This window comes from Euprymna scolopes, chromosome 33 (assembly GCF_053919585.1).
Source record: "Euprymna scolopes isolate OS-2025 chromosome 33, ASM5391958v1, whole genome shotgun sequence".
NCBI classification, from domain to species: domain Eukaryota; kingdom Metazoa; phylum Mollusca; class Cephalopoda; order Sepiida; family Sepiolidae; genus Euprymna; species Euprymna scolopes.
This window is the reverse complement of record NC_136514.1, coordinates 80654910-80681775: the sequence shown is the minus strand read 5'-3', so window position 1 is coordinate 80681775 and position 26866 is coordinate 80654910. Positions and strand designations below refer to the sequence as shown.

Below are 26866 nucleotides of genomic sequence, written 5' to 3'. Positions count from 1 at the left end.
CTTTAATATATATGGTATTCCAAACAAGAATTTTATTTATTTTCTTCATATCTATAAAGTTTTAATTTAATCAAAACAACTTTTTGGCGGGATAGTTGGATTAGCTACTAAATTATGATCATCTGAAATTTGTGGGCAATTGAAAAAATTTGCAATTTTGTATACTATTGGTCTAAAAGAATTTTACAATGTATGAGAAAAAATATTTCAAACAAAACAAAATGCTAGACTGAAATAAATATTATAAATTAATTAAAATGAAAGCAATGGTTACTAAATCAAACTAGGCGAAACATTGGAGGAAAAAAAAAAAAAAATCAAAGGCACAAGTTAAATATGTTCATATAAGATTCACTCCAACAGTTAATACATAGACTCTTCTTATAATTCATATTACAGTACCAACCCAGATTGATTTACTATTAAAATAAAAATCTATCAAAAAAGATCAGAGTTGGATTATGTAAATTTAAACACAAACATTTAAATAATAGGGCAAAAGTTTCATTTACTAAAGTTTACAACTTGGATTTATTTTATGAAAGGTGATCTAAAAGTCTATATTAAGCCGCCTCAATTTCTTTAAAATTCTTTACATGCATAGAAATACATAAATATTATGCACAACAAATTTGAAAACGTTTTGTATTTTTGAGATGAGGATTGATTATTTGGATTATTCGGACTAATGTTCTCATCTTGAATCTTATTTTCACAGCATTTCAGCAGATGTAACCTTCTTGTTGGACTTGGAAACTATTGTCAAAGTCTAAAATCTGCACTGATTTCAAATGGAACCCTTTATTTAATCCACGAGGGTAACATGCTCTCATTCAGTTAACCACTATGCTTTGGGTCGTTGCAGACCCATGGCACAGTAGATAAAGTACTTGATAAAATTTTGTTGCAAAAGTTACACTTCTGGAGGTTCAACCCTCAGTGCGGGGGCGACACTCAAAATACAATTACTTAGGACTCCTACCTAAATAAAGGATTCCGTTTGAAATTACATGTTGATTCTCAAGTTCGACAAAATACACCGGAATAAGGTTGGAGGTTATATCAACTGAAACATTGTGAAAATGAAACTCAAGGTAAAAAATCCAAAAAATGTGAAATTTGAAAAACATCAATATTTAAAAAAATAAATTGCCCATTTTTTTTTCTTCTTTTTTTACATGGGGCCACCACTTATCAAGGTCAGGAAGCCACTCATGGATAAGGATTATTGCATGTACAATAATCAATAGGATAGTATCGTAGTAATCGTTAGTACTGAAGATTTGATAAAGTGTCTTACTTCAGGAGGCAGTTCATCAGGAATTTGTTTATGTTGCCCGTCACGGAAAATTGTTGTTTTGGTTTTGTTTTATGGCGTATAAACCCATTTAAGGTTATTTAATAACAACCATACAATATCAACCCATTTCATGTTATTTAATAACAACCATACAATATCCACCCATTTCAGCTTATTTAATAACCATACAATATCAACCCATTTCAGCTTATTTAATAACAACCATACAATATCAACCCATTTCAGCTTATTTTATAACAACCATACAATATAAACCCATTTCAGGTTATTTAATAACAACCATACAATATCAACCCATTTCAGCTTATTTAATAACAACCATACAATATCAACACATTTCAGCTTATTTAATAACAACCATACAATATCAACCCATTTCAGCTTATTTAATAACAACCATACAATATCAACCCATTTCAGCTTATTTTATAACAACCATACAATATAAACCCATTTCAGGTTATTTTATAACAACCATACAATATCAACACATTTCAGATTATTTAATAACAACCATACAATATCAACCCATTTCAGCTTATTTAATAACAACCATACAATATCAACCCATTTCAGCTTATTTAATAACAACCATACAATATCAACCCATTTCAGCTTATTTAATAACAACCATACAATATCAACCCATTTCAGCTTATTTAATAACAACCATACAATATCAACACATTTCAGATTATTTAATAACAACCATACAATATCAACCCATTTCAGCTTATTTAATAACAACCATACAATATCAACCCATTTCAGGTTATTTAATAACAACCATACAATATCAACCCATTTCAGCTTATTTAATAACAACCATACAATATCAACCCATTTCAGCTTATTTAATAACAACCATACAATATCAACCCATTTCAGCTTATTTAATAACAACCATACAATATCAACCCATTTCAGCTTATTTAATAACAACCATACAATATCAACCCATTTCAGCTTATTTAATAACAACCATACAATATCAACCCATTTCAGCTTATTTAATAACAACCATACAATATCAACCCATTTCAGCTTATTTAATAACAACCATACAATATCAACCCATTTCAGCTTATTTAATAACAACCATACAATATCAACCCATTTCAGCTTATTTAATAACAACCATACAATATCAACCCATTTCAGCTTATTTAATAACAACCATACAATATCAACCCATTTCAGCTTATTTAATGCCAAATCCATAATTTTGGAAATTGCTTTATGCTTCAAGTTATTTATATCTTCAGATTCATCATGTTTAGGTAAGCTGTTTGTTGATAAAATTTGTCTGTTTTTGGCTTTGCAGAACATGATTGAGTTTTGCAAAGGGAAAGGAAAAACAATATTATTAATATCTTGTTCATTTAAGCCAGGAAAGCGATATTTTTTTTCAGTAATCCTGGTAATACCAGAATTACTGAAAATAGTAATCTACCTTGAAGTAGGCTGGAAAAATTAAAGTTTTTATCAAACAAAAAATAAATTTTTAACAAAACAAAATATAAATTAACGAAACAAAACAAAATTATTAATGGCACAAAACATTACTTATGATAAAAAAGAAAAAATTGCACACTTATAAAGAAAGATTAATTTTTTTATTATATCAAAATAATCCCCAAGTTAACCAAGTATTGCTAAGTGAAATTGAAAGGAAATTCATTGTCCAATTTCGCACTCTACACTGGGTTTGTTTTCAACAATTAATCGCCTTTGCCAGAAATGAATGTGAATTTATAAACCATGTTTATGTTTACTAAACGGATGAGTTGAGTAGGTATTTAGTTCTCTTCCACTCCAAGAACTGTGACACAAGGGTCAGAAAATGATTGAGTAGTCAGCACCCTGAAGAGAAGCACTAACTTGCAAAAACTACCTTGGCATCCCCGTCAACATTCCTGGTAAGGGCACCTCAGGCGATTAGCAATAAACTAATCCTTATCAAAGAGAGAAGACAAAGCCTGGAAAGGTGGACCTCCTAGAACTGCACAGAACCAGCACATCACCGCAATCAACAGGGAACATGTCGTTACAGGAATGGTGTAATCTATGTTGATTTTGAGGATCAAGGATAAAAATCCCTAGTCGAATGGGTGAGTTGAGTAATGTAATTTTTATATATTAGGTTATCGGTTTATGTTTTATCATAGGCTAGACGGCACACCCGACCATGAATAAGGACCACCGTGTATGTCTGCTCTCAGCTCTGAACATCGTATTGCCATTTTCATTATCTTCAATTTTTATTTTTAAATAAAATATACTCGAGTTTCAAATTTCCATAACGAGCATCTACAACAGCCCACTGAACATGCAAATTTGCTGACATACTTATCAAATTTGGAACACAAGTAGTAGATGCTTACCTGCATCTCCGGCGGACCACCCTCATCTCGTATAAGAAGAAGGTAGCTTTGACCATCAAGCATTACTTCTTTCTTGAATCTGCCACCTGCAAAAAAGCAAGAAAAACAAAATCATTTTTTTAAAAGGAAATGTTCATGGTTACAAAATTAGAAAAATCACTAACAAGATAAAAGATTAGAGTTTTGTAAATTGGTTTTCAACAAATATTAAATATATTAAAAAAATATAGTGTAACTTTTTTTGAGTAAAATGAAATACACTTATTCAAGAATAAATGGATAATGGAGTTATATATAGATATACATGGTTAGAAGCGACCTGCACAGACTGGAAGTTTTTAACCACCAATGTCTACACTGTATCTTTCGGGTTCGCCGGCATCAATTCGTTCCAAACGCCACCAGATACCATTTGCACTGCCAGATACCATTCCTCAAACAGACCCTCCTTTCGAGAGGTCTCCAATGGTTTGGTCACACTCAGTGCCGGCAACCTGATAACTTCATCGATGCTACCATCAACCCAGCTCCACTCCAGGGTTTGAATAAATGATGTGGTGATCAGATGAAAACTTGGTTCAGCACGGTGAAGCAAGATGCATATCTGATCCTGTGTTCTTGCCTCTACGGAGTGCACTGCTGGAACTGCGAATAGGTATACCTGATATCTATTGCAGCTTCAAACCAACATGCTTGAGCAGTTTCTATGAGATGCAAAGAATTCAGTTGAAGGAGCCAGATCAACCGACCTACAGTGAACGCTGATACAACAAGAGAAAAGGGTCTGCTGCAATATTTTTGGCATATTGAAATGATTTGACTATAAAGATTTGGCCGATTCTACTTATAACCAGAGGCGATAAGAATGAACAAATCAAATGCCAGAATCACTTTATAAAATATACTGAATTCTTCAGTGATGACTTTCCAACAGAAGAAGACCATTAAGCTCTGCTGATCCTGACTGGATTAATTTTTTTTACCTAAAAAAGATTCTGACTGAATTTATGCTATATGTCCGATATAATGGAAAAGAACTCCTTGGGTAAGAATATTTTTTATATGGAAAAAAACAAAGAAAACGTAGGTAACTATTCTATCCCATCCATAGTCTTGATCCCTGGAGGGGCATAGGCCATCCACAACTTTGTAGATGCTTTTGTATTGAGGAATTTTTTTTTATTGGGGTGATAGTGCTGGCTCCATGCCTAACCGTCCTAGAAGGTACATACAGCACCTAGCTTTCTCAAATGGTCACCCATCTGGTACTTGCTAGGTTGAACGTTACTTAACTTTGGTGATCTGGTGAGAAATGTGATTGTGCCGTATAACCCTTAAATTTTTACTTTATGCAAATGGTATAAAAAGGAAGTGGAAGAGCCTCGTTACAAAGATTAAAACTCAAAATATACTGATAATAAATCTTATGTTCAGAATCCTTGTTCCAATTTTAATCAAAATCCATTACAATTTGATTCTAAAAAATGTCTATAATTTAAGGTTTAAGCTGAAGAGGTCTTAAGATGACAATGGATCAAAGTCAGTGCAGATCTAAAATATATTGTAAGGACCACATATTTTCTGAATGTTTTCAGAAAGGCTTGCAATATAGAGTAGGCAAGCCATTTGGTTGGGGTTTCAATTTCAGTTTTGTTTTTATTACCTAATGCAAAAAGTATGTTACTATGGTAATCTATAATAACAATCTCACCTGTCTGTTTAAATGTATGTATGTATGTTTATATGTCTCACAAAAACTTTTTGTAGCTCGACCCTTCGGACGACAAATATAAAAAAATTGGCCCAAAACCTTAATTCTTTCACCCTCAACTTGGCACTTTTCTACAGGGAGGGGGTTGCTTTTTCAACAATGTTTTCAAAAGTCATCGGTTCTTTTCGATTGTCTAGCTTTAATTTAAATCTATGTCACTTCCGGTTTGGCGATGGGCACAACAGCCAACGCATCACATTTTTTTTTCACTTTCTTTTCCTCCTTCGCAGTACGGGTTCGAGCATGCCTGTCTACTACAACTTTTTTTATTTTTGCTCAACACATACACCTACAAACACCTGGGCAACGCCAGTCATCCAGGCTAATTATTCCATTTTTAGTCGAATCATTTCTTCATATGCTACATGTTCTAAGCAATGTGCGAGTGGCTGAATATTGTACGGTTGGCAGAGGGGGGGGGGGAATCGAAGTGAAAATGGGCTTGTGCTATACAGATTTCTGAAACCCATACTCAAACATGAAGTATAGCAGATGGCAAATTGTCCAAATATATTGTGATAGCAACAATGAAAACCAAGAAACTAGTATGAAAATTCTTTATTTCAAAAATACAAATAAATATTTTTGAACTTTTGACATGAGAATCATTTATACTGTTCGGACTATTGTTCACACCTTGGTTGCTATTTTCACAATGCTTTAGCCAATAGAACCTCTGACCTTCTCCAGATGCATCTTTTTAATTTATACCATTGGATTATTCAGACTATTATTTTCATCGATGCTTTGGTGGATGTAACCTCCAACCTTCTTCAAGTGCATCTTTTAAAACTTAAAAACATGGCACACAACGGCTAAAAGCATTGATTAAAATTAGTTCCAATTCTGGAGGTTAAAGGTTCAATCGTTACTACAGGCGATAACTAAAAATAATTAACATTTCTACCCGGTCATGACTGACAAAACAAAAACAATCTACCACTGGAGATTAAATAAAGGATCGGTTCAAAATTCTGTATAGGTTAGCAAGTTCTGAACAAATCACCTGATGAAGGTTTAAATCGATGGAAATGTGAAAATAACAATCCAGTTAAGAATAGATGTCTGAATAAGCTAACTTATAAAAAAAAAAAAAAAAAACCTTTTCAAACGTGAAAAATGAAAAACATAACACATATGACATTGATATGCAAATTAATTTCTAATTTTTTTTTTTTTTTTTTTTTTTCGTGATTGAATAAACAAAACACTTTTTATTGTGAAAATACATCACGTTTCTTTTTTTAAGTAACGATCGGAATGTTTGAAAAGAATGTTTTGTTTACAGTTTAGGAAGGGGCGTGGCACATTAGAATGACATCAAATACAATGTCGTGCTAAAACCAAACACACTGCTAGATATGCACCCTGTCTCTTTCTGTAATGTTATCCAAAGGTACTTAATAAAGTTGAATGGCCAGCCAACAGCTATAAAACTGCTCATCAGTGTAAGTGAAGAATATAATATGCAGTTACAGGTAGGGAAACTTGTGATATATATGGGGAACAGCCTGACAGTACTCATACTATTGCCATATTATTAAGGCTAGCATCATAGTAATGGACATGTCATTCAGGATAGTTCATCTATAAATATAAAAGCGAAAATGTATGTATGTGTGTTCGCTTTTTTTGTGTGCCTACAAAAGGCTTCTTTCAGAGAAGCGGTCGGTCGGTTCACAACTTTTTAAAACTTTTTATATCACACATAAATCGTAATATTTCACAGTTAACAACGAAGCTCGCCTATTTAATTTGCTCGATTTTGGGAAGATAAATATTCAATATTTGTCGCTCGCTGCATGTGGGTTAGTCTTTTTTCCTATAACATCTTGGGGGGGGGGAGCAAAAAAGCATTCAGCAGTAAATGAAATCCCACAGTCAAACTGACCTCATTAACTCATTAAAACGAGCATCTGCTAAATCCAACTAATTAAATAAATTCAAACGTGTTTCCGTAAGCATGTCGCAGTGGGGCAATGGTTAACGTCGCACGTTTTTTTTTTCACAACTTTGCCTCAACGGTTCGGGTTGTCTGTTTAAATGTATCTATGCATGTATGTCTGCCTAAAACTTTTGACAGAAGCAACGGATTTTTACAAGATCGGTATCACTTTGAAGCTCGATCCTTCGGATGACAAATATAAAAAAATTGGCTAAAAACATTAACTCCTTCCCCCTCAACTGGGTACTTTTCTACAGGGAGAGATTACTTTTTTTGCAGATATTTTCGAAAGTCAATCCAATAAGTATCAAAAATCAAAAAAATCTGATCTTAAAAGTAGCTTTTCTCTGTTATAGATTAAAAAAAAAAAAAAAAAAAAAAACGTTTACAGAGGGAATATTTTACGTTACACCAGCAAGGCAGATAATAATATTTCAGCGAATAATTTCTTTAAAAAAAAAACAAAAAAACAAAACAAAACAGATTCATTATAATCTGAAGATTTAGCTTGGTGGTAGAGCATTCAACCAGAGAGCGAATGATCCCTTGTTCAAACCCGGGTAAACCTCACCATTTTATTTTAATTTTTTCTTATCAATGAGTTCAATTTACAATAAAAGAGGTACCATTAAAAATCGCTGGAAATCATTTCTTTGTTTGCATACTTTAAAACTAAACATTAATCAGAAGTAAATGTTCCAGAGTATTCATCGCCCCCTCGTGCATATTCCCAAAAACACGATTTGGATATTATTTGGAGACGGCCTTTATTCCAGATTTTTCTTGTTCCCAGGAGGGCCTCTGAATCTATTCAGATCTCTTTCTTCTTTTCCATTTCTTCATCTCTCGTTCTGACTGACTGATTCTAGTCTGATTAAAGAACTGACTGACTATCTGACCAGAAACGCATGTGCGTCCTCTATTTATTGTAAGGTGTGTGTGTGTGTGTGTGTGTGGAGTGGTAAATCCTGTCACCACAAGTTGCACTCAGCATGCACTGACTTGCCTTATGACCCCTGCTAGCAGAGGTCAATTTATTTGCGTATGTATTATTATAGAATTAATACTCTATTATTATATGTTACAAGGAATAATTTGCCCAGTGAACCAATTCACAAAAAAAAAAAATAAATAAATAAAATAAGGATAATGTTCATCAAATTCCGTCTGTTTGTTTATAATATCATATCAGCTGACGTGACCAAAAATGGTTAAAAGTTCTTGTTTCGTTCACTCACAGTTTCTGTTGAAAGTCTGGTATATTTTTGATGATAATGAAAAATATTCCCTCCCCCTATTGGATGTGATAATCAATTTAGATATATGTTGAACTTATGTCACACCTTAATTTTGGAATAAATTTTGGAGTAAGCCAGATGCTAAAAGTAAACAGGCTCAATTCCATAAGATATTTACAATAAAAGTAGTTCTCACAAAGGCTTTCTCCATATATTTATCTTACACATTCAATTGTCTTCACCAAAAATTGTTAAAAGTTCTTGTTTTGTTCACTTACATTGTCTGTTGAAAGTAAAAACTTTTAAAAAAGTCTTGAGACCATTCAAAAACTATGTACACTCATTTTCTGTCTTTCAACTCATCTTCAATACCAAAGTCCTCCTTATGCAAGCATAAATTGATGAAATTCTCGAAGTTTTTTTATTGAGCCCCGCAGCCATCATTTGTTCACATGCGGTATAAGGTCTGGATTAAGTGAACAGTCGGTGTCTGAGTTTGATACACAAATGCAGTGTCATGGGTGTTGTCATCTATATAAATAAAACGAAGTCATTTTTCTCCTGAGTTTGACTTTAATAGGATTAAAACTCAAGACATTTCATGCAAATGTAATGTGCACAAACTGCAGCACATTATCTGAGGTGTGCTATAGGCCTATTACCTTTACACTTCCTTGATAACCGTACATTCCTATATTTTTTCTGGTGAGAATTCACTGCCAAACCTGTAAGAATCAATAGAAGTGGTAAAATCTTTTCTCTCTATTACATTCATACCCCACCCCCTACCACTTAACACCGTTGCGGATACGTCCACAGGGGAATTTGGGAGGAAACACCGGTTTGAGTTCTTACTTGCTTAAAAAAAATGGAATGGCACTTTACCGTCGGGTGAAACGCAACTTTCGATTTCATCTATTACGTGGGTTACTTATACCATTTCTTTTATTTCTTTTTTTTTTTTTACTTTTTTTATTTTTCCCCCCCTTTTTGGGGGGGGGCTGTGATTCTTAGACGAAATGAACTAACCTTGGATTCAAGGTTTTACAACAAACTATAACAGTCAGCCGCTAGCGTTCTTCAAATGTTCAAACGATTACTCGATTTATATATATTTTATTTACTGTATTTTTCCTTCTATTATGTTTGCAGTGATTTTATACATGGCACTAGGGGGAAGAGCTGACTTCTTATTTTCGGATTAGTTATTCATTATTTATTTCTATACTTTGAATTTATGGTAGTTTCATACGCCCAATTACTATTACGCTATCGATATGGAACCAGACGACATTCCAATTGGTAAAAAGCGACAACAAAGAAAACAAAACGCATAACAAACCGTTATACTTACACCTACCAATTAAACGGTTAAAAAATACTTTTTTTGCATAAAACAAATCAACAATAACAAAAAATTATGACTAAAATCTATTAAACATTTATTCGTCATACACGGTCAGTTTTCTGGTTTTATTTATTTATTTTTTTTCCATTTGTACTTTTTTCCTGTTTGTTTCGTTTCTTGGATTTAAAAAAAAAAATAAAAACAAAATAAAATAAAATAAACATAATTGCATTTCACACGGTAAGTTTTCTGGGATTTTTTTTTCCATTTGTATTCATTCCAGTTCGTTTTGTTTCTTTGTTTGTATCTTTGTTTTGTTTTTTCTGGTAGTCTGCGGCTGACACCGATGACTGCCAGTCGCGCCCGATCAATGCTTGACGGCATTTCACAAGAATTAGGGTCAAATTATACAGGACTACCTTCATTTTTTTCTTTTTTTTTTTCACTTTTTCTTGGGCCCTAAACACCTACAAATGATTTCGTAACACCCTTTCTTATATTTTTCTCCCCCCAGTTTTTGCCATTAATTCTTTCAATTTTACGCGCATAAAACGCATAAAAATAACATTATACATACTTGGGTCCTTTTGCTTACTGGGGAGGGGGGGGGAATATGGTTTCATTTCTTCGCCAGATTGGACACTAACAGAACAAATTCAACATAAATCATTACGGGTTTCATATATTAGCTAAACCGGGGGGGGGGGGATCTATAAATATAAAAGCGAAAATGTGTGTGTGTGTGTGTGTGTGTGTTCGCTTCTTCTTGTGTATGTCCACAAATGCTTTGGCTTGCAGCGCAAAAATAGGTCAGACTTCCTCGCACCTGTTCATTTCGCTTCATAAACCTTCATATAATGCCCTTATCAGTTCCTCTTCATCGTGGCACAGATGGTTAGGTGACTGTCTTTTTTTCTCTTTCATTTCCACCTTCGCGTCAAGGCTTCGGGGTTCAATCCGACCTTCTGACCAAAACATTTTTCTTTTCTTTTAGATCTCTTTAACACCCACACCTCCAAACACCCGGGCAATGCCGGGTACCCCCCGCTAGTTAGATATAAAACACAATGAAATGTGCTTTAGCTGCTGATCAGAATCTCGGTAGTAAATCACCACTGAGTGCAGGCTGCAATATTCCTTACTTCAATGATAACTTTGAATTTTGTCTTGTAGTAAAAATTTAAAGTTTTTTGCAAAGTCTCCTAGAACAAGGGCCTCATTGAAACAAAGATTCTATTTCTTTCTGGCTTGGCATTTTGTTTGATATGATTGTCTCGTAAGATTATCAATGGTGTCAATCAACAGATCTTTATATTCTATATATGCTAGTGTTGCATGGCCAGTTGTGTCCCATTGGTTAAAATGAAACTCGTTATCAAGGTTCATATCATACTGCTCCTCGTCCAAAATTTCTGCAATACTTCTCTACCAGGGCAATTTTTAGAGCGATGCATCATACACTCTTTGTCACAGAACAGAATGTGTAGATCCAGCTAAAACACACCACTTACAACATACAGTCCATGCAAATTACACACAAATTATCAAGCGTTTTTGTGTGTGAACATCCTTTTCTATACTAACAAATTCCTTTTTGCCTGGTATTTGGTGGCTACATTCATCATTCTCATACATTTGTATTATCACGTCGACTGTCTCCAGGAAAAACAGAGTTAGGTTTTGACAAAATACTATTTGTCAGTTCTGTTTTGTGGGGTTTATACACATTTTTAAATTTAATTAAAAAATGTGTAAAAAAACCCACAAAATACAAGAAATTGAAACAATTTTATATCCTTTGCGTTCCTTAACCTTCTTAGATCACATATCAACAAAAATTAGCCGTGCTTTGCATTTTGTTGGTGTGCAATGACTTTAAGAAGTATGGTCAAGTCAAGAAATCTTGTGATTTTAAGAAAAATGCTGATTTTCAGGAAAATAATTTTTTTTTTTTGTCAAGTTTTGCTACTTTAATCAACATTTTTATGTTTTCAGATTCCACATAGTTTTAAGTATCCCATCATGAAAAGTAATAACATTTTGTATTTTGATCATTTTAGGTCACTTTTATTATTTTGGAATTTCTGAAAACTTTGATGGGGTGTCCTTGAGAGTAACCCCTGGATAAAAAATTATTTTGTAAATTTGATTTGACACTTTATGATAGGTTAGAAATATTCAGAAAGCTATATAGAAATCAGAGCAAAAAAAAAAAAAAAAAAAAAAAATCACGTTTTCAGGAAAATATAAATAAAAGTTTTAAAAGTTGTGTCAAAATGCCCCCCCCTAGTCTTTTGAGAGTTAAAAAGACTATCAAGTTTCTTTAATCAAAATTATTGGCTTGAGATAGTACTAGAAGTTTCTTTAGATTTTTACCATCCTATTACTGGTTTCTTATAAAAAAAAAAAAAAAAGCATACTTTTATCCAACTTGGTGTTTCCAACCCTCATCAACTAATCTTGAAGATGGCTGGCTAGGTCATTGAAATTGTTACCAGAACTTACCTGTTTTAGTATCTGGCTTATTCCAAAATTAAGGTGTGACATAAATTTAACACATCTAAATTGATTATCACATCCAATAGGGGGCGGGAATACTTTTTATTATCATCGAAAATATACCCGACTTTCAACAGAAACTGTGAGTGAACGAAACAAGAACTTTTAACCATTTTTGGTCCAAAGACAATTTATTGTGTCTAAAAAAAAATATGAAAAAAGTAATGCGTTACCATGCCAGCACACTTTTTTTTTTATTTGATTTTGGGGCACACGTGAAAAAATCCAAAAACTCTTAATATCTCTATAAGGCTTCATTTTTGAGAAAATCTAGTGCCATTTTTGGATTCCTTGGGTCAAAAAACCTACCTGCGTGAATTTTTAGAGCCATACAATCTTCCAATCAGAAAATATTCAAAGAAATGACATCACAAAATTGTCACCCGGGCGTCACATTATGTGACTAACACCAAAACAAAAAATGCTCTAAATCAGAAACCGCTTGGAGTTATGTGCTCAAATTTTCAGGATTTCTTAGTTCCTATATTGTCTATCTGCAGGGCAAACTACAACCAGATCTGGGGATATAGGTTTCAAAATCCCATATTTCTGGATGATTTGACACGGAATGACCCTATGACAAGAATTTGGATCAGCCAGTGCCATTACTTGCAGACATTTTTGCCACTGAATCTAATGTATACAAACAAACCAAACCCGAAGAGTTGCAAGTTATACTTACAATATAAACATATTCTAAACCATGAGTTACTTCCCTTGTTCAAGTAACATTTCAAATTAATAATGTCAGATCGCTAGATCGTGAAAGTAAATGTCTTATGTAGTAATAGGTTACTAATTTCAACATGACGATTAAGTAGATAACATTGATTTTAGTTGAAATTTAATTTTTCAATATTATTCCAAACAAGTACTAAAGTCTTGAAAAATCAATATAAACCTGTCCCTTTCATATACCAACAGAACTGGGGGTGCTGTATTGAAATTTGATCCTATTTTTATAATCTGATGATCTTGTTTTGAAAAGGTCAAATTTACTGAATGCTTCACTGAAGTGAAAAGAAAAAAAAAAAATGAAAAGTCATGGACTGCCGTTGTTGTTGCTGTTGTTGTTGTGGAGGTTGAGGGGCTGCACAGAAATAATAGACTTGTATACAAACAAACCAATCCCGTCTACTTTAAGATACAAATACATAAACACTTGATGACATTTTCCATGACACACACGCACACAAAAAGTTAGGAGCTAAAAATAGTGTTATGAGTGATTCATACAAAGCCACAATCAATTTAAATAATTTTCCTTTTTTAATTAAAACATTCTCCCCCCCCTCCCTTTTTTCTTATAATTTTGTTCTAGCTGGAGATGGGCCATTCTACCAGATGCCAGACATTCACCCATAATCTCATGCATTCCAACCGAGAGATCCTTTTAAGATTCTGACAATTGTTTAAGTGCAATTGTTTCAATCTCTCTTGCACTTTATTTGCCAGATAATTTTTTTTAATTTTTCACTAAGTTCGCTTGCTCCTATAATTACTGGAATGACTGAGATCTCCCTAAAATGCCAGTTTCGTTTCATGTTGGGTGGTATTTTGTTATCCCCCACCCCCACCCGCTCTGTTTAACCAAACATCATTGGAGACACTAATTTTTTTGTCTCCATCACATTACTCCTCCCCCTTCCCTAATTTTTATCATTTCTATTCCAAATGTTTTTATAGTCAGTGCTGTCTTTTTACCCATACATTTGTACTAGCATGGATACCCGGCATTGCCCAGGTCCACATGAAGTTCCGTTTGTACACACCTGCTATACTGAGGATATTGAGCACTTTTTAATTATTATATGTCAACTCCATCGTGGACAACGTCAACACCCCCACATCAATTTCAATAATAAAAGATACCTAAAAACGGATAAATACACGAAAATGTAATCCCCCCCCCCCAAAAAAAAAGAAGTATGCGACAACCTCCCCACCAGATATTTTGGCAGAAAGGATACAAAGAAAAGAAGCTATTCTCCAGATATTGAGCACTTTTTGTTGCCCGTGCACTGGAACTCCCTCCCCCAAAAAATAAAATAAATAAGTCAAAACATTTTTTTCCTCTCCAATCAAAATAGCAGGAAATGTCCAGGAAAAAAAAAAAAATGAGCTGCAGTGCTCGGGCTCGAATGTGAAATGTAAAAGAGAGGGAGAAGGCAAAAGCTTACAAACACTTTTGCCCACATGTCCATGAGTACTTATGACCTCATGACATTGCAAAATAAAATAGTTTAATACAAGTGCGTAACTTGCAAAAATAAAAGTGGCGCGAAATAGGGACCCTCCCTTCCAAAACTTGGAACAGAACCGCCACAGAACAATTTTTTTTTTTTCTAATTTTTACATATTATGCATCCGGGGCATTGCCCTTTTAGATGGGACCAGTTTTGATTCGGTCAAATGCAAATGACAAGTTTTTAGCAGACATACAAATAAACACACACACAGGTTCTCTTTATATAATAGATAATGCTGTTTTTTTTCTCCTCCTCTTCTGAGGAGATGTATTTAGTTTTGAAATGCTAAAGCCTAAAGAGTTTTCTCCCTATTCCCCTTATTGACTTGATAATGTAATAAAGTTCCTATGTAACTTTACTCTTTATCCTTTCAATTTATTCTAGACTAGCCAGGGTGGCTAGCATTGCCCGGGTGTGTGGAGGTGTACGTAAGAGTAAGCAAAATTGTGAGCGCAAAAAAAAAAAAAATATTAGGAGTAATAGGCAGGCTCAAACCCATAACACACAGGAGGAAAAGATGAAAAAAAGCAAATGGTCTTATCGATGCCCCCACCGCGATTGTGACGTTATGGAAGGTTGAAATAATGTGTTTTATGTGACGTTGTAGACGCAAGGTTTGAATGACTTGCAAAAATATTGACAAAAAAAAGTGGCCCCTCCTTGTAAAAAACGGCCCAGTTGAGGGTGAAAGAATGAATGTTTTTGGACATTTTTTTTATATTTGTCATCTGAGAGACCGAGCTTTAAAATGATACCGATTTTGTCATGTTCTGATGTGTCTGTCAAAAGTTTTTGTGAGACCTACAAACCCACACACATTTTGCCTATATATATATATATATATATATATATATATATATATATATATATATATAGGAGAGGAGCTTTCAACTAAGTTATCCGTTTGAATAGAATGCTAAAAAAACTTCCTACTTGGGTAATAACATAACTGTTGGCAGGAAGCCGCCAATGGCTCTTCAACAACATAACTTTCTAACTCTTCCTCTCCACACAAATAAAACAAAATGCCAATTGTAAAAAAATGTAAAACTTGTAACTGACGATAGTCACTCCTTTAATATGATGACATTTACAAACATTGCCGACTAATAAGCTGAATGTGAGTCAGCTGTTCATTTTCATAAACATCTATTATTTTAATTTAAATACAATTCGTCTTTTTCAATTTGTATAGCTGGTTTCCTTCCTCTTATCTATTTGCCTATCCAGTACCAAAAGAACTTCAACTTTTCTTTTTGTATGCATTTTCATTTCTATATAATTTTATGTTAACTAACATATCACAGAATAGTTCTTTACTGTAAAGTTTTATTAGTATTATTAGATTTATCATGTGTATACATACATACCAGGTAAAAAGGTATTCAAGAGTGATAACGAATTTAACAAGGTTATTAAGAGCAAGATATATTTTTATTAATATAAACAAATTTACATGGTCGCAGCACTGGATATGCTAATGTTTCGGACAAATGGTCGGTTAAAACCATAAGTTCTTGTTAGGCAATATATATGTTATTATAGTTTTATTTTATTAGTGAAATAGTTACTGGATTGTCTACATTTTGAAGCTATGAATTTAATAGATGTTTTGCTTTTAAATCGCCTAAACATCTACATGGTCAACAGCTGTTGATCCTCGTTTTCTATTTAACAATTTAAGTTTTATATATATATATATATATATATATATATATATATATATATATATATATATATATATACTAGCAGTTCCGCCCGGCTTTGCTTGGGCCCTAAGTACTGTTCATAACTTTATGAGCATATGCATATATTAAAAAGTGTGAATATGTACGGTAATGCCTTTCTATATAAAAGACTTCCTTAACTACCATCGTGAAAAGTTGGTAGAGATCGCAGACGTCAAATTTTTTAAACTTTGACTCCAATTTTGACCCCTTAACATTTGTTTTGGGCTCAAATTAAATTAAAATGTTTGACCCATGTCCAAGTGACCTACATTTAAAATATCACGTGTTTAGACTCAAAATTAGCGGAGGAGTTTAGTAAAGTCTGCAAAGGTCAACTCTGTAAAGTTTTACCTCTTGCCAGCCAAATTTTTGCCGATTAAAACCTTGCTGCATATCTGAATACCCTTTATATAAAATTTTAAATGTTTAGACCCAAAATTGGCTTAATAGCTTGCTAGAGACCGCAAAGGTAAAATCTTTTGAACTTTGACCCCTTAGCTTCCAGATTTTCAGAAAAAAAAAAAAAAAAAAAAAAAAAAAAACGATTAAAAAGCTTGCCCTATGTCTGAATACACTTTATGTAAAATTTCAAATGTTTAGACCAAACATTGACTGAGTAATTTTGTAGAGACCGCAGAGGTAAATCTTAAAAACGTTGACCTCAATTATGACCCCATAACATTTGTTTTGGGCTCAAATCAAATTATAAAGTTAGATTCATGTCCAAGTAGCCTATATCTAAAATTTCAAGTGTTTAGACCCAAAATTAGCGAAAGAGTTTGGTAGAGTGTTTAAAGCTCAAATCGTTTAACTTTGACCCCATAACAATCAAATTTCTGGCCGAAAACCGATTAAAAAGATTTTCCCAAATCTCAACACCCCTTATGTCAAATCTCGAGTCTGTAGACTGAAAATTGACGCAGTTATTTGGTAGGGAAGTGTAGACATACAGACATTTTCACTTATATAGACATATAGATATAGTTGTTGTTTCACCACGTTTCAGCCAACTCATCCTCTGGCCTTCTCCAGGTGATTAACCGCAACTGGATAGGAATGCTGAGTTTTGTAATAGTGTCCCCAGAAGTTACTGCCTTCCATAGTTGTCGTTGTCTAAGCATGTTTTGGCCAATTAATCCTCTGGCCTGCTTTGGTTAGGATTGAAACCACTATCTTCAGACAATGCTCACCTGGAACTATAGAGACAGAGTAGGAGTTGGCCGTAACGTGATAGAACAACAACTATGAAGATGAGGATAACCGCGTGCAAATGAATGAATACACAACTTTTTTTTTTTCCACTGTTATATAGTTAAGCTCTCCTGTTGTAATTGTAAATTTTCTATATTATACATCTATATAAGTTGGTTTATATATATCTGTATAAGTTTATGCGAATGCTAAGTCTGCAATATGTTTAATTTAGTATCCCTAAGAATTTGAACTACATTTTTTATTTATATATATAAAACAAACTTGCTACAGTTCGCGACTATGGCAAATTTGTTTATATATATATATATATATATATATATATATATATATATATATATATATATATATATATATATATATATAAATAAAACAAAAAGAAATTTGTTTTTACACTAACACAACGTTCAAACATTGGCCCGCCAAATGGAAAAAACAGATTGCAAGAAAAACAAGCAGGAATTATACCTGCTGTTCAACGAAACACACACACACACACACACACAATTTTCCAAAATTTAGATAAGATAAGCCATCGGTGCCGTCAGTTCCCAACCTGATAATAGGGAACCATTTTAGTTCTCAATATCAAGCTCTCTTCAGCCGATCTATTTCATCTGTCTATAGCCAGATGGATTATCTTATCTAAACTTCTGAAAATTAAAATATTACACTTATTTTGAAAATTTTTTCCTTATAATAGAGCATTCTGTTGGAATTCTTTTTCCCAAAAATATAACTAAGTGTAATACACACACACACATGAGATAAACAAATTTGTTACAATGAAATCAGGTAAAATAAGCCTAACGTGGTGTTGCCATATACACAAACAATATTATGTAAAATATGGCACCAAACAATTAAAGTCATGGGGCTCAGAAGAAAGATTTGAGAGTTATGATTGGCAGGATCTCCTTTGATAAACAGAGAAGCCAGTCAGCATCTTGCATATGCTGGTCATTCTTATTTCATGTAACAGAATTCAACATAGAAAATTCACACCAAAACTCCATCTGCTGGTATGTTAAAAAAAAAAAAAAAAATGAAACAAGAAACCCACAAGACCTATAACACAAAGTTGACCCAAATACTGACCACTCAAAAAAAAAAAAAAAAAAAAAAAAAATTCATGCACTAAAATAAAAAAAAACAACTTATTTAATAAAATTTGTATGCACAAAATTATGCTTTGTTAATTTACACACAATCACGGAAGTAGTATATACACAGCAATTCTGTTCCTCTGGAGTATGTGATCAGCTTGGATTAGATCTGCTATCCACTCGCCGAAATGTAACAGTTGCTCCTCTTGCCTACAAATTATTTCATGATTCTTTCCCCCATAGTAATGCTTAAATATCACCCCGTTCTGTGGCTGAACAGACCAAACCTGTGTGATATACATTCACATTAGACCCTCTACATAATCACACTGGTGCTACCTCAGATGTACCAGCGATCTCCTTTCACATTGTGTTCTACAGTCCTGAACGTGCTGCCTCAGAATTGTGTGAATGAACATATATCACTGTCATATTTTCGGAGTTTTGTTTAACTAGTGTGATGTTCACATTCTCTAATTAGCTTAGTAGCCTCTGTCTATTGCTAACAGTTTTATGAGCAAAGGGGAAAAAACCCAGCCATATGTGTAAATAAACTATACATTATTTAATGAAATTATACCCCAAAATAATACTTTTTGTGTTTCCTTATTTTTTATTCATGCAAGAGACTTTTTAGACCTACTGAAGTTTAGTACATGAACGGTTACTTGTAGGATTTTTTAGTGACTTGAAAATGTCTGCTTTTTTTTCTTCTTCAAAAAGTTTCAGTCAAACATGGTCCAGGGATATTCGATTGGATTCACTTGTGACAACTGATTTGTATGGTTTAACAGTGTAGCAAACAGTACCATCTATAATAGAAATCTCACCTGTCCATTTAAATGCATGTATGTTTGTATGTCTGCCTGAAACTTTTGACAGAGGCGACGGATTTTCACAAGATCGGTATCGTTTTAACGCTCAACCCTTCGGATGACAAATATCGAAAAATTGACTAAAAACATTAATTCCTTCACCCTCAACCAGGCACTTCACAAGGAACGGGGTTGCTTTTTTCGCCGATATTTTTTGAAAGCCATCCCTTCTTTTCAATTAACTAGCCTTAATTTAAACCTTCGCCACTTCCGGTTTGGCGATGGGTGCAACAGCAAAGACGTCACTTTTTTTTTTTTTTTAAATGTTTTTTTTTTCCTCCTTTGCAATACTAGTTCGAGCCTGCCTGCCTACTACCACTTTTTTTTTTTTTTTTTTTTTTGCTCAACATATACCTCCAAACACCCGGGCAACGTCGGGCATCCAGGCTAGTCTAACATAAATAAGTATTTCTGTTTTATCATGCATGAGAATATTGCAAGAAGGAATCCTAATAAGTTGTCTACACTCAGAAAAGGTTCACAGACTCTTACTAACCTGTTTATTTTTGTTTATTTTTCCAATGAAATTGTATACAGCTATTATAATAAAGTCGTATTTTTGTTTGTTCACAATTTAATATGTACAATAGGTTAACTGTTTCACAAATTAATTTTCGTACTGAAAACAAACTTATATACACTTTTATTCCAGCATAATTTCTATACATAATATTTATTCAAAAGAAATCTACATTCAATGACTAATCTCATTTGCATATTGCACTAAAGAAAATCTACAAGGTGCCCCACTTAAAAGTAGCCCAATCTCTCTAATCTTTCTCTTAACGACCAACCTGACACCACAAGACAAAATGCAATTCTTTTTCCAACAAGATGGTCCTATATGCCACCCGCCTCACAGATCACTCACACGAGTTCATGACATGTTTACGGACGAGAGAACAATAAGCAAAGGGTTATGTCCACCACGTTCCCCGGACTTGTTATCATGTGAATGTTATCTTTGAGAGATTTTAAAACAAAAAAGTTTATGCAAATAATCCTCACAATCTAGACCAACTAAAGGAGAACATTACCAACGCTATCAAGAGAATCACCAGAGAAGATGTACAGGTAGTATCTGGAAATGTTAAAGTTAAACGTGCCCAGAAATGCATAGATGTCAATGGAGAGCACTTTCCAGCATCTTTTATAAAACTACATGTAATTTAAACAATAAAAGAATTTTCCTCTTCTCTACTACATTTACTCGGCTACTTTTAGGTGGCCATCTTGTATTTTAATAATTAGGTTGATATTAATTATTTGTTGTAATAGAATCGTTTTAATTGTTCTATTTCAAAATATTTATATTCAATTTATTTTCAATTATTAATAACTGACAACAGTTGCATTTAAAACCGGAAGTAAGTTTATTTATTTAAACTATGATAGTCATTTCCCATTTAAGCTAGAAAAGTTACTTGGCATCTATTTCCCTAAACCAAAATGGACGTCTTATGCTTCCCTAAATCCAACATTTTCGTAAAAAAAAGTTAGAATATTCGGTCTATCTTAAATAGTATGTGACTAATCTGTCTGCTCTGCAGTAGGTTTTGATCAGGCAACACCGGGTATGTACAGCTAGTAGATATATACATATATATTTTTTGTAAATTAAATTCAATTTATAGTCCGCTGGGACTATATTTTATGGCTAATTCATAAAGTAAATGTGGTATTGTGGTAGTTATTACTGAAGTTCATGTGACGAACAAATGTCGAAAGAATTAAAGGAACAGCATTCGTACAAATCCGTCAGAACATGTCTAGTTAAGAGTAGAATGGATAGAAGCTAACCCCCCTACTTTTGGTGACCTTGTGCCTAATTTATGAATGAAATTTAATTTTATTTGCAATAAGACAATTCAAAGTATAGTATCTGTTTTGTGCAGTTAGATGATGATAAATCCCTTTAGACTGAAGCATGTTTTTTCTTTGAATCAGAAGTGCCCCCCCCTTTTGGAGCAGCTGAATGTTTTCCACATTAAAAACCGACATGGCATCTAACTTTTCCATAGTGGGGAGAGGCAAGTAATAATGGATGATTAAATAAAACAAAAAATATACAAACGAATCACTTCTCTAGTTTTATAAATTCTTTTTTTTTTTTATTAGAATTTTTTTGATTTAGTCACAACCAATATAGATGGTTTTTGAATTCATAAAGCACTTTATCCACTACGTCATGCGCCATTGTGGACTCATATTAATTTGGGTTTGTACAGATTTTTGATATATTTCTGAATTTTTTAAAAAGGGCTCTACGGACAAATTTATCTATTATCAAATAGAAAAATTACTAACCAAAGCCACATGATTTTTAGAATATGACATCTTCATTCTATGACGAGTATGTACATCATAAAGATTTTTCCATGTTTTTTTTTTTAATAAGTGTAATTCTAAATATACAAATTTTTTGTTGATACTTGAAGGTATAAATATTCCGATTTCTTCAGATGTTTTTTAAACAGTTTTCGTAAAAAAAAGTATATTCTATTAAACTTTTATTGCTTAAATAATTTAACTTTGTTTCATTAAAAAAAGAAAAAAGTTGAAAAGATATTTTTCATTCAATAGTGAGCTTTGGAAGATTGTCGGTGAAAGAAATACAATCGCCAAAAGTTAAGCGTTTCATTATTTTTAGTCGCTACTTTGAAAAAAATCATTCGCAAATGCAATTGTTTCACTCGCAATGTAGAGCCCTGTTAAATAAATATTGATAATTCGTAATATCTATATATTAATATGTATATTATTTTGTGTGTCACGCTTATATCTTCTGAGTGCCTATCATTTAATTGTTCCTATTTACTTTGCCTCCCCACAAGGGCAGAGTTAGACACCAGGGTAATTTTTTTAATGTGGAGAAAAGGAACAAAAAATTCAAGAGTAGCATTAGAACAGATACTACTACCAAGAATTCATAAGTTTTGGTTATAGCTGAAGGAACTCAAGTTATATATATATATATATATATATATATATATACTTTAGTTTTATTTTCAGTTTCGATTCAAGCTAATGCATCCAAGTCATATAGATATATTTTTGAAATCACAACTTTATAATATATAAGAATCAATAGAAAATAGACTATAATAATATATACGAAATCTGCATAAATTAAAATATATTGAAGCGTAGTTTATGGCCGGGCTACGTCAGGCATCCCTGCTAGCTTTAATTATTTGGATTATAGTTTTCATCTTGAGTGTAATTTTTGCACAATGTTTCAGTCGATGTAATCTTTGACATTTTTCAGATGTATCTTTGCAGAACTCTGCAAAAACCTTTGACGTAGCTGGAGGTTAAAGGTTTAATCTTCAGTGCACGCGACACTCGAAATACAATTGCAAAATACTTAAGACTTCTATCCGGTCATCATTGATGAAAATAGAGCATGTTAACTCCATGGATTAAATAAAAAGTTCCGTTTGAAATTCTATGCAGATTTACAGTTTGACAAAAAAGATTCCCATAGTTTGACAAGATAGAACCGAAGAAGGTCGGAGGATAAATGAACCAAAATGTTGTGAAAATAACGTTCACCATGAGAATAGCAGTTAAAACAATTCAAAGAATACCAATGTAGATTCTGTCACCATCTTTTTTTGTATTGGATGATATGCGTCAGCCGCATGCTCATCAGTTCTGTAAGTCTTCCTCTGCCTCCTGCTACTGTATAAGTATATGGACAGCCTCATCTTCGAGTTACAAGTCTCCATAATAAAGAAAGAGAAGAGGAATATGTTAAAAGGTACATTGTTCCAGCCTCTTCATCTTTGTTGTGATGGTAGTTATTCATGTCTCGTGCACACGCGCACATTCTTGCGTCACTGATGACTGACCGGCAATTCTTAATTTCATTTTCGATGGTCTCATCCGTTAGCAACACATCTTTTATACTACAAAAACTCTGCATCTTGCTAGTCTCCTTGCACACTGGATGATGCAAGAGAAGGCAAATGAATAAAAAGCAAATGTTGAGTAGTGGGAGTAAGAAGATAATGAAAGGAGAAAAAGAGAGGAAGAATAGAAAGAGATGGAAATAGGAGAAATAGAGAGAATAAGGAATGAGAATGAGGTAGAAGAGGAGGAGGAGAGACGAGAACTGAGTGAGTGTGGTGTTTATTTGATGAAATATTTAAAAGAATCTTATTCTTGATTATTCAATTGGAAAATTAATAAATTTGTATTGTTCGGATTATTCAAACTACTATTCTCATCTTGGTTATTTCCATAATGTTTTGATTGATGTAACCTCTGACCTTCAGGTGCATCTTTTGAGATGAGAAATGATGATTTGCATTATTCAGACTCCTATTCTTATCTTGGTTATTTTCACTAAGTTTCAGCCAATGTCATCTCTGCGCTTCTTTAGGTACATCTTTCTAAACTTGAGAACCTAATAGTCGAACCAATTATAGATGAGAATAGTCCAAATAATCCAAATGATAATTCATCATTTCTTTTTTTTTTAACAAAGGGATCACCATATATCAAGACCTGGAGGCTGCTTAAGGATAAGTGTATTGTAGTCATTGGGACAATTGTGTAATAATCGTTTGCAGAGGGAACTTGGTATAATTAGATCATTTACGAGGATGGCTAATCAAGAACTTGTTTACGTTGAACTTGTAAAATAATGATATTGTAGTCAGCTTGAAAGCAGACCAGCAGAACAGAGTTCCCCAGGCAAGCAGAAAAAAAATTGTTTTTCTTCTTTGGTTGGTTGTTTGGTTGTTTTTGTTTTACGGCATATCAACCCTTTTCAGGTTATTTAATGCCGAATCCAAAGATTTTGAAGAAAAAATTTTTTAATAGAATATATTTGTTGTTTCCAAGTCGGCTTCTATTTAACCCATAGTTGGGACCCTAACAGGTACTACCACTCCGGGTCAGAGTGGACCTGGGAGCAATGGCAATTAAAGGGTAGCCCCACACTCCCCAAAGCCTGCAAACTGGGGCATCACCACTGGATATAGTTTAAGGTCATATCCAGGACCAGTTTTCCTTCTTTGAAAGTAGGATAAGTGTATGGTTCTGAAGTGAATATTCAACTAAAACTTAATATTCTCTGATGAAGTTTACGATCTAATACTGTATTTTGATTAGTATAGGGACGATTAAGCAGAAAAAGCAAAATTTTTAGGTGTTATTGGAAAAATTTGTACCTATTTTCCAATGCCTAAAACGATTCTTTTATGTGTTGTTTTTTAAAACTTAATTTTCCGTTGTTGATATTAATAAGATGAGCAAAATATAAAATCTATACATCAACCCCACCCCCAATGCATATATGATTTTAACGTTTACAAAAATATACACGTATTACATGGGGTTTTATGGTCATGTGAAAATTTAAAAAAAAAACACACACAAAAAAAATCTATAGCTGAATATTTAGAGATTTAAAAAGAATCTAGATCGAAAATTAAGAACTGAATCGTAAAAAATATTGGAATCATCCCATCACAAATTTTGATGTGGATAATTTTTATATTTACAAAACAACAAGGTGCATTCCAAAAGTAATGCCTCCTATTTTTTATTCTGCCCAAATGGATAAGAGGGGATTGAAAATTGCATTGTTCTGATGATTAAACTTATGCATTTATGAACTGAAAATTTTATCGCTGTTGCAGATACTGACGGTGTGAGACTCTAAAAAAGCAACCCCTGCCATGGATGTGCATCAGATGCAGAGATGCATCATTGAATTCCTGACAAAAGTGCATGGAGAATGGTGGTGACTATATAGAAGAAATACTGGAGTACAAAAGGTCGCTCGGTTGAATGGTGCCACTCCTGTCTGTAGTTCTTCCACTTTTTGAGTAAAAAAAAAAAAAATAAAAATAATAGGAACAACTCTTGTATCAGATAAAACCCTGCATGTCCGTGCATTTCTTACGTATATGTATTTGAATTTTTTTTTTTTTTTTACTATTTATCAAATATTTATTTGATAATAAAAATAAAATTAGAGCAAACTAAAATTTGTTTTTATAAATCCTATGTTAAAAAAAATTGTACACATAACTATTCTGAATTACTTTCTTCTTGTAATAGGATTCTATCAGACTATCATTATCCTCATCATTATATTCGGTTTAATGTCATTTACATGCTGGCATGGAGTGCCTTGAATATAATTGGTCCATTTTGTTTAACGACATAACTTTTACCGTCATTTAATTCAATCTCTGTCCAGATGGAAGCCACTCTGAGACGGAGATGCTTGAAAATCATGGACGCCCTGGAATCTGCACAAGAAGATAACTTCAAACGCCTTCACTACTACGACAATGAAGCTGGTTCTCCTGTACTTAGAAAAATGTTTTCTATTACCCTTTTTGAAGAAAGGAAAAAAGATCACCTCACTCTAATCAATGGAGAAGGTCTCTGAACATCATGTTATATTGAAGATGTGATGAACCAAGTCAAAGGGTGAAAGCGTCTGACACGACCTTATAAACTTCAGTGAATGTACTATCTTCGTCTTAGGTGATGGTCAGAGATGCTGTATTTGCTCAGGCAGAAGCCAGTTTAACCCCACCATATGATAAAAGGCGACCAGACAGTCCTTCGGGAGCCTGAGCCACATGCAGATGTGGTTTCGCATGTTAATATCGAGTGCCTTGAATGTACAGAGGCACAAATTGTCCAAGATTATGGAATGTAGAACCCGGGACACCAGATATCCCTGCAAGAGCTCAATGCGCTGCTGCAGTTTTAGTGGAGCCGAGTGCATCTCACTCAGCGAATCATGAACCACCTTGTAGTGTGGAAAGGAAAGAATGCCTTTCCAATCAAACCTGATCCCTTAGACTTAGAGGGCTCAAACCAGTTGAGCACTCCTGGAAAGCTCTGCAGCTTCTAAATAGACATGCTTTTACTTCTTGTTGGCAACTATGGCAAGTGACCGAGATACTTTGGAATAGAAACTTCCTATTTTTTAGCAGACTGTTAAAAAAAAAAAAAAAAAAAAAAAAAAAAAAAAAAGAAATCTACAAAAATTTTTTTTAAACTTTTTTATTATTTACTAAATTTTAAGTACGAATTTTGGGAATTTTTTTTTTTTTTTTTCATTATTTTTATGTACCAAGGTGCAGGAAGTAGGAA

At 33.4% G+C, this 26866-nt stretch overlaps 1 protein-coding gene across 50 annotated transcripts in view; it reads right to left on the bottom strand.

Moving 5' to 3' along the window:
* LOC145258325 (centaurin-gamma-1A-like) overlaps positions 1-26866 on the bottom strand; it is a 511784-nt gene that overhangs the window by 286117 nt on the left and 198801 nt on the right. For all 50 annotated transcript variants that reach the window (XM_080116465.1, XM_080116462.1, XM_080116457.1 and 47 more), the window contains exon 4: positions 3706-3791. In XM_080116465.1, coding sequence (XP_079972591.1) covers positions 3706-3791 — 86 coding nt within the window. The remainder of the gene's footprint in view (positions 1-3705; positions 3792-26866) is intronic.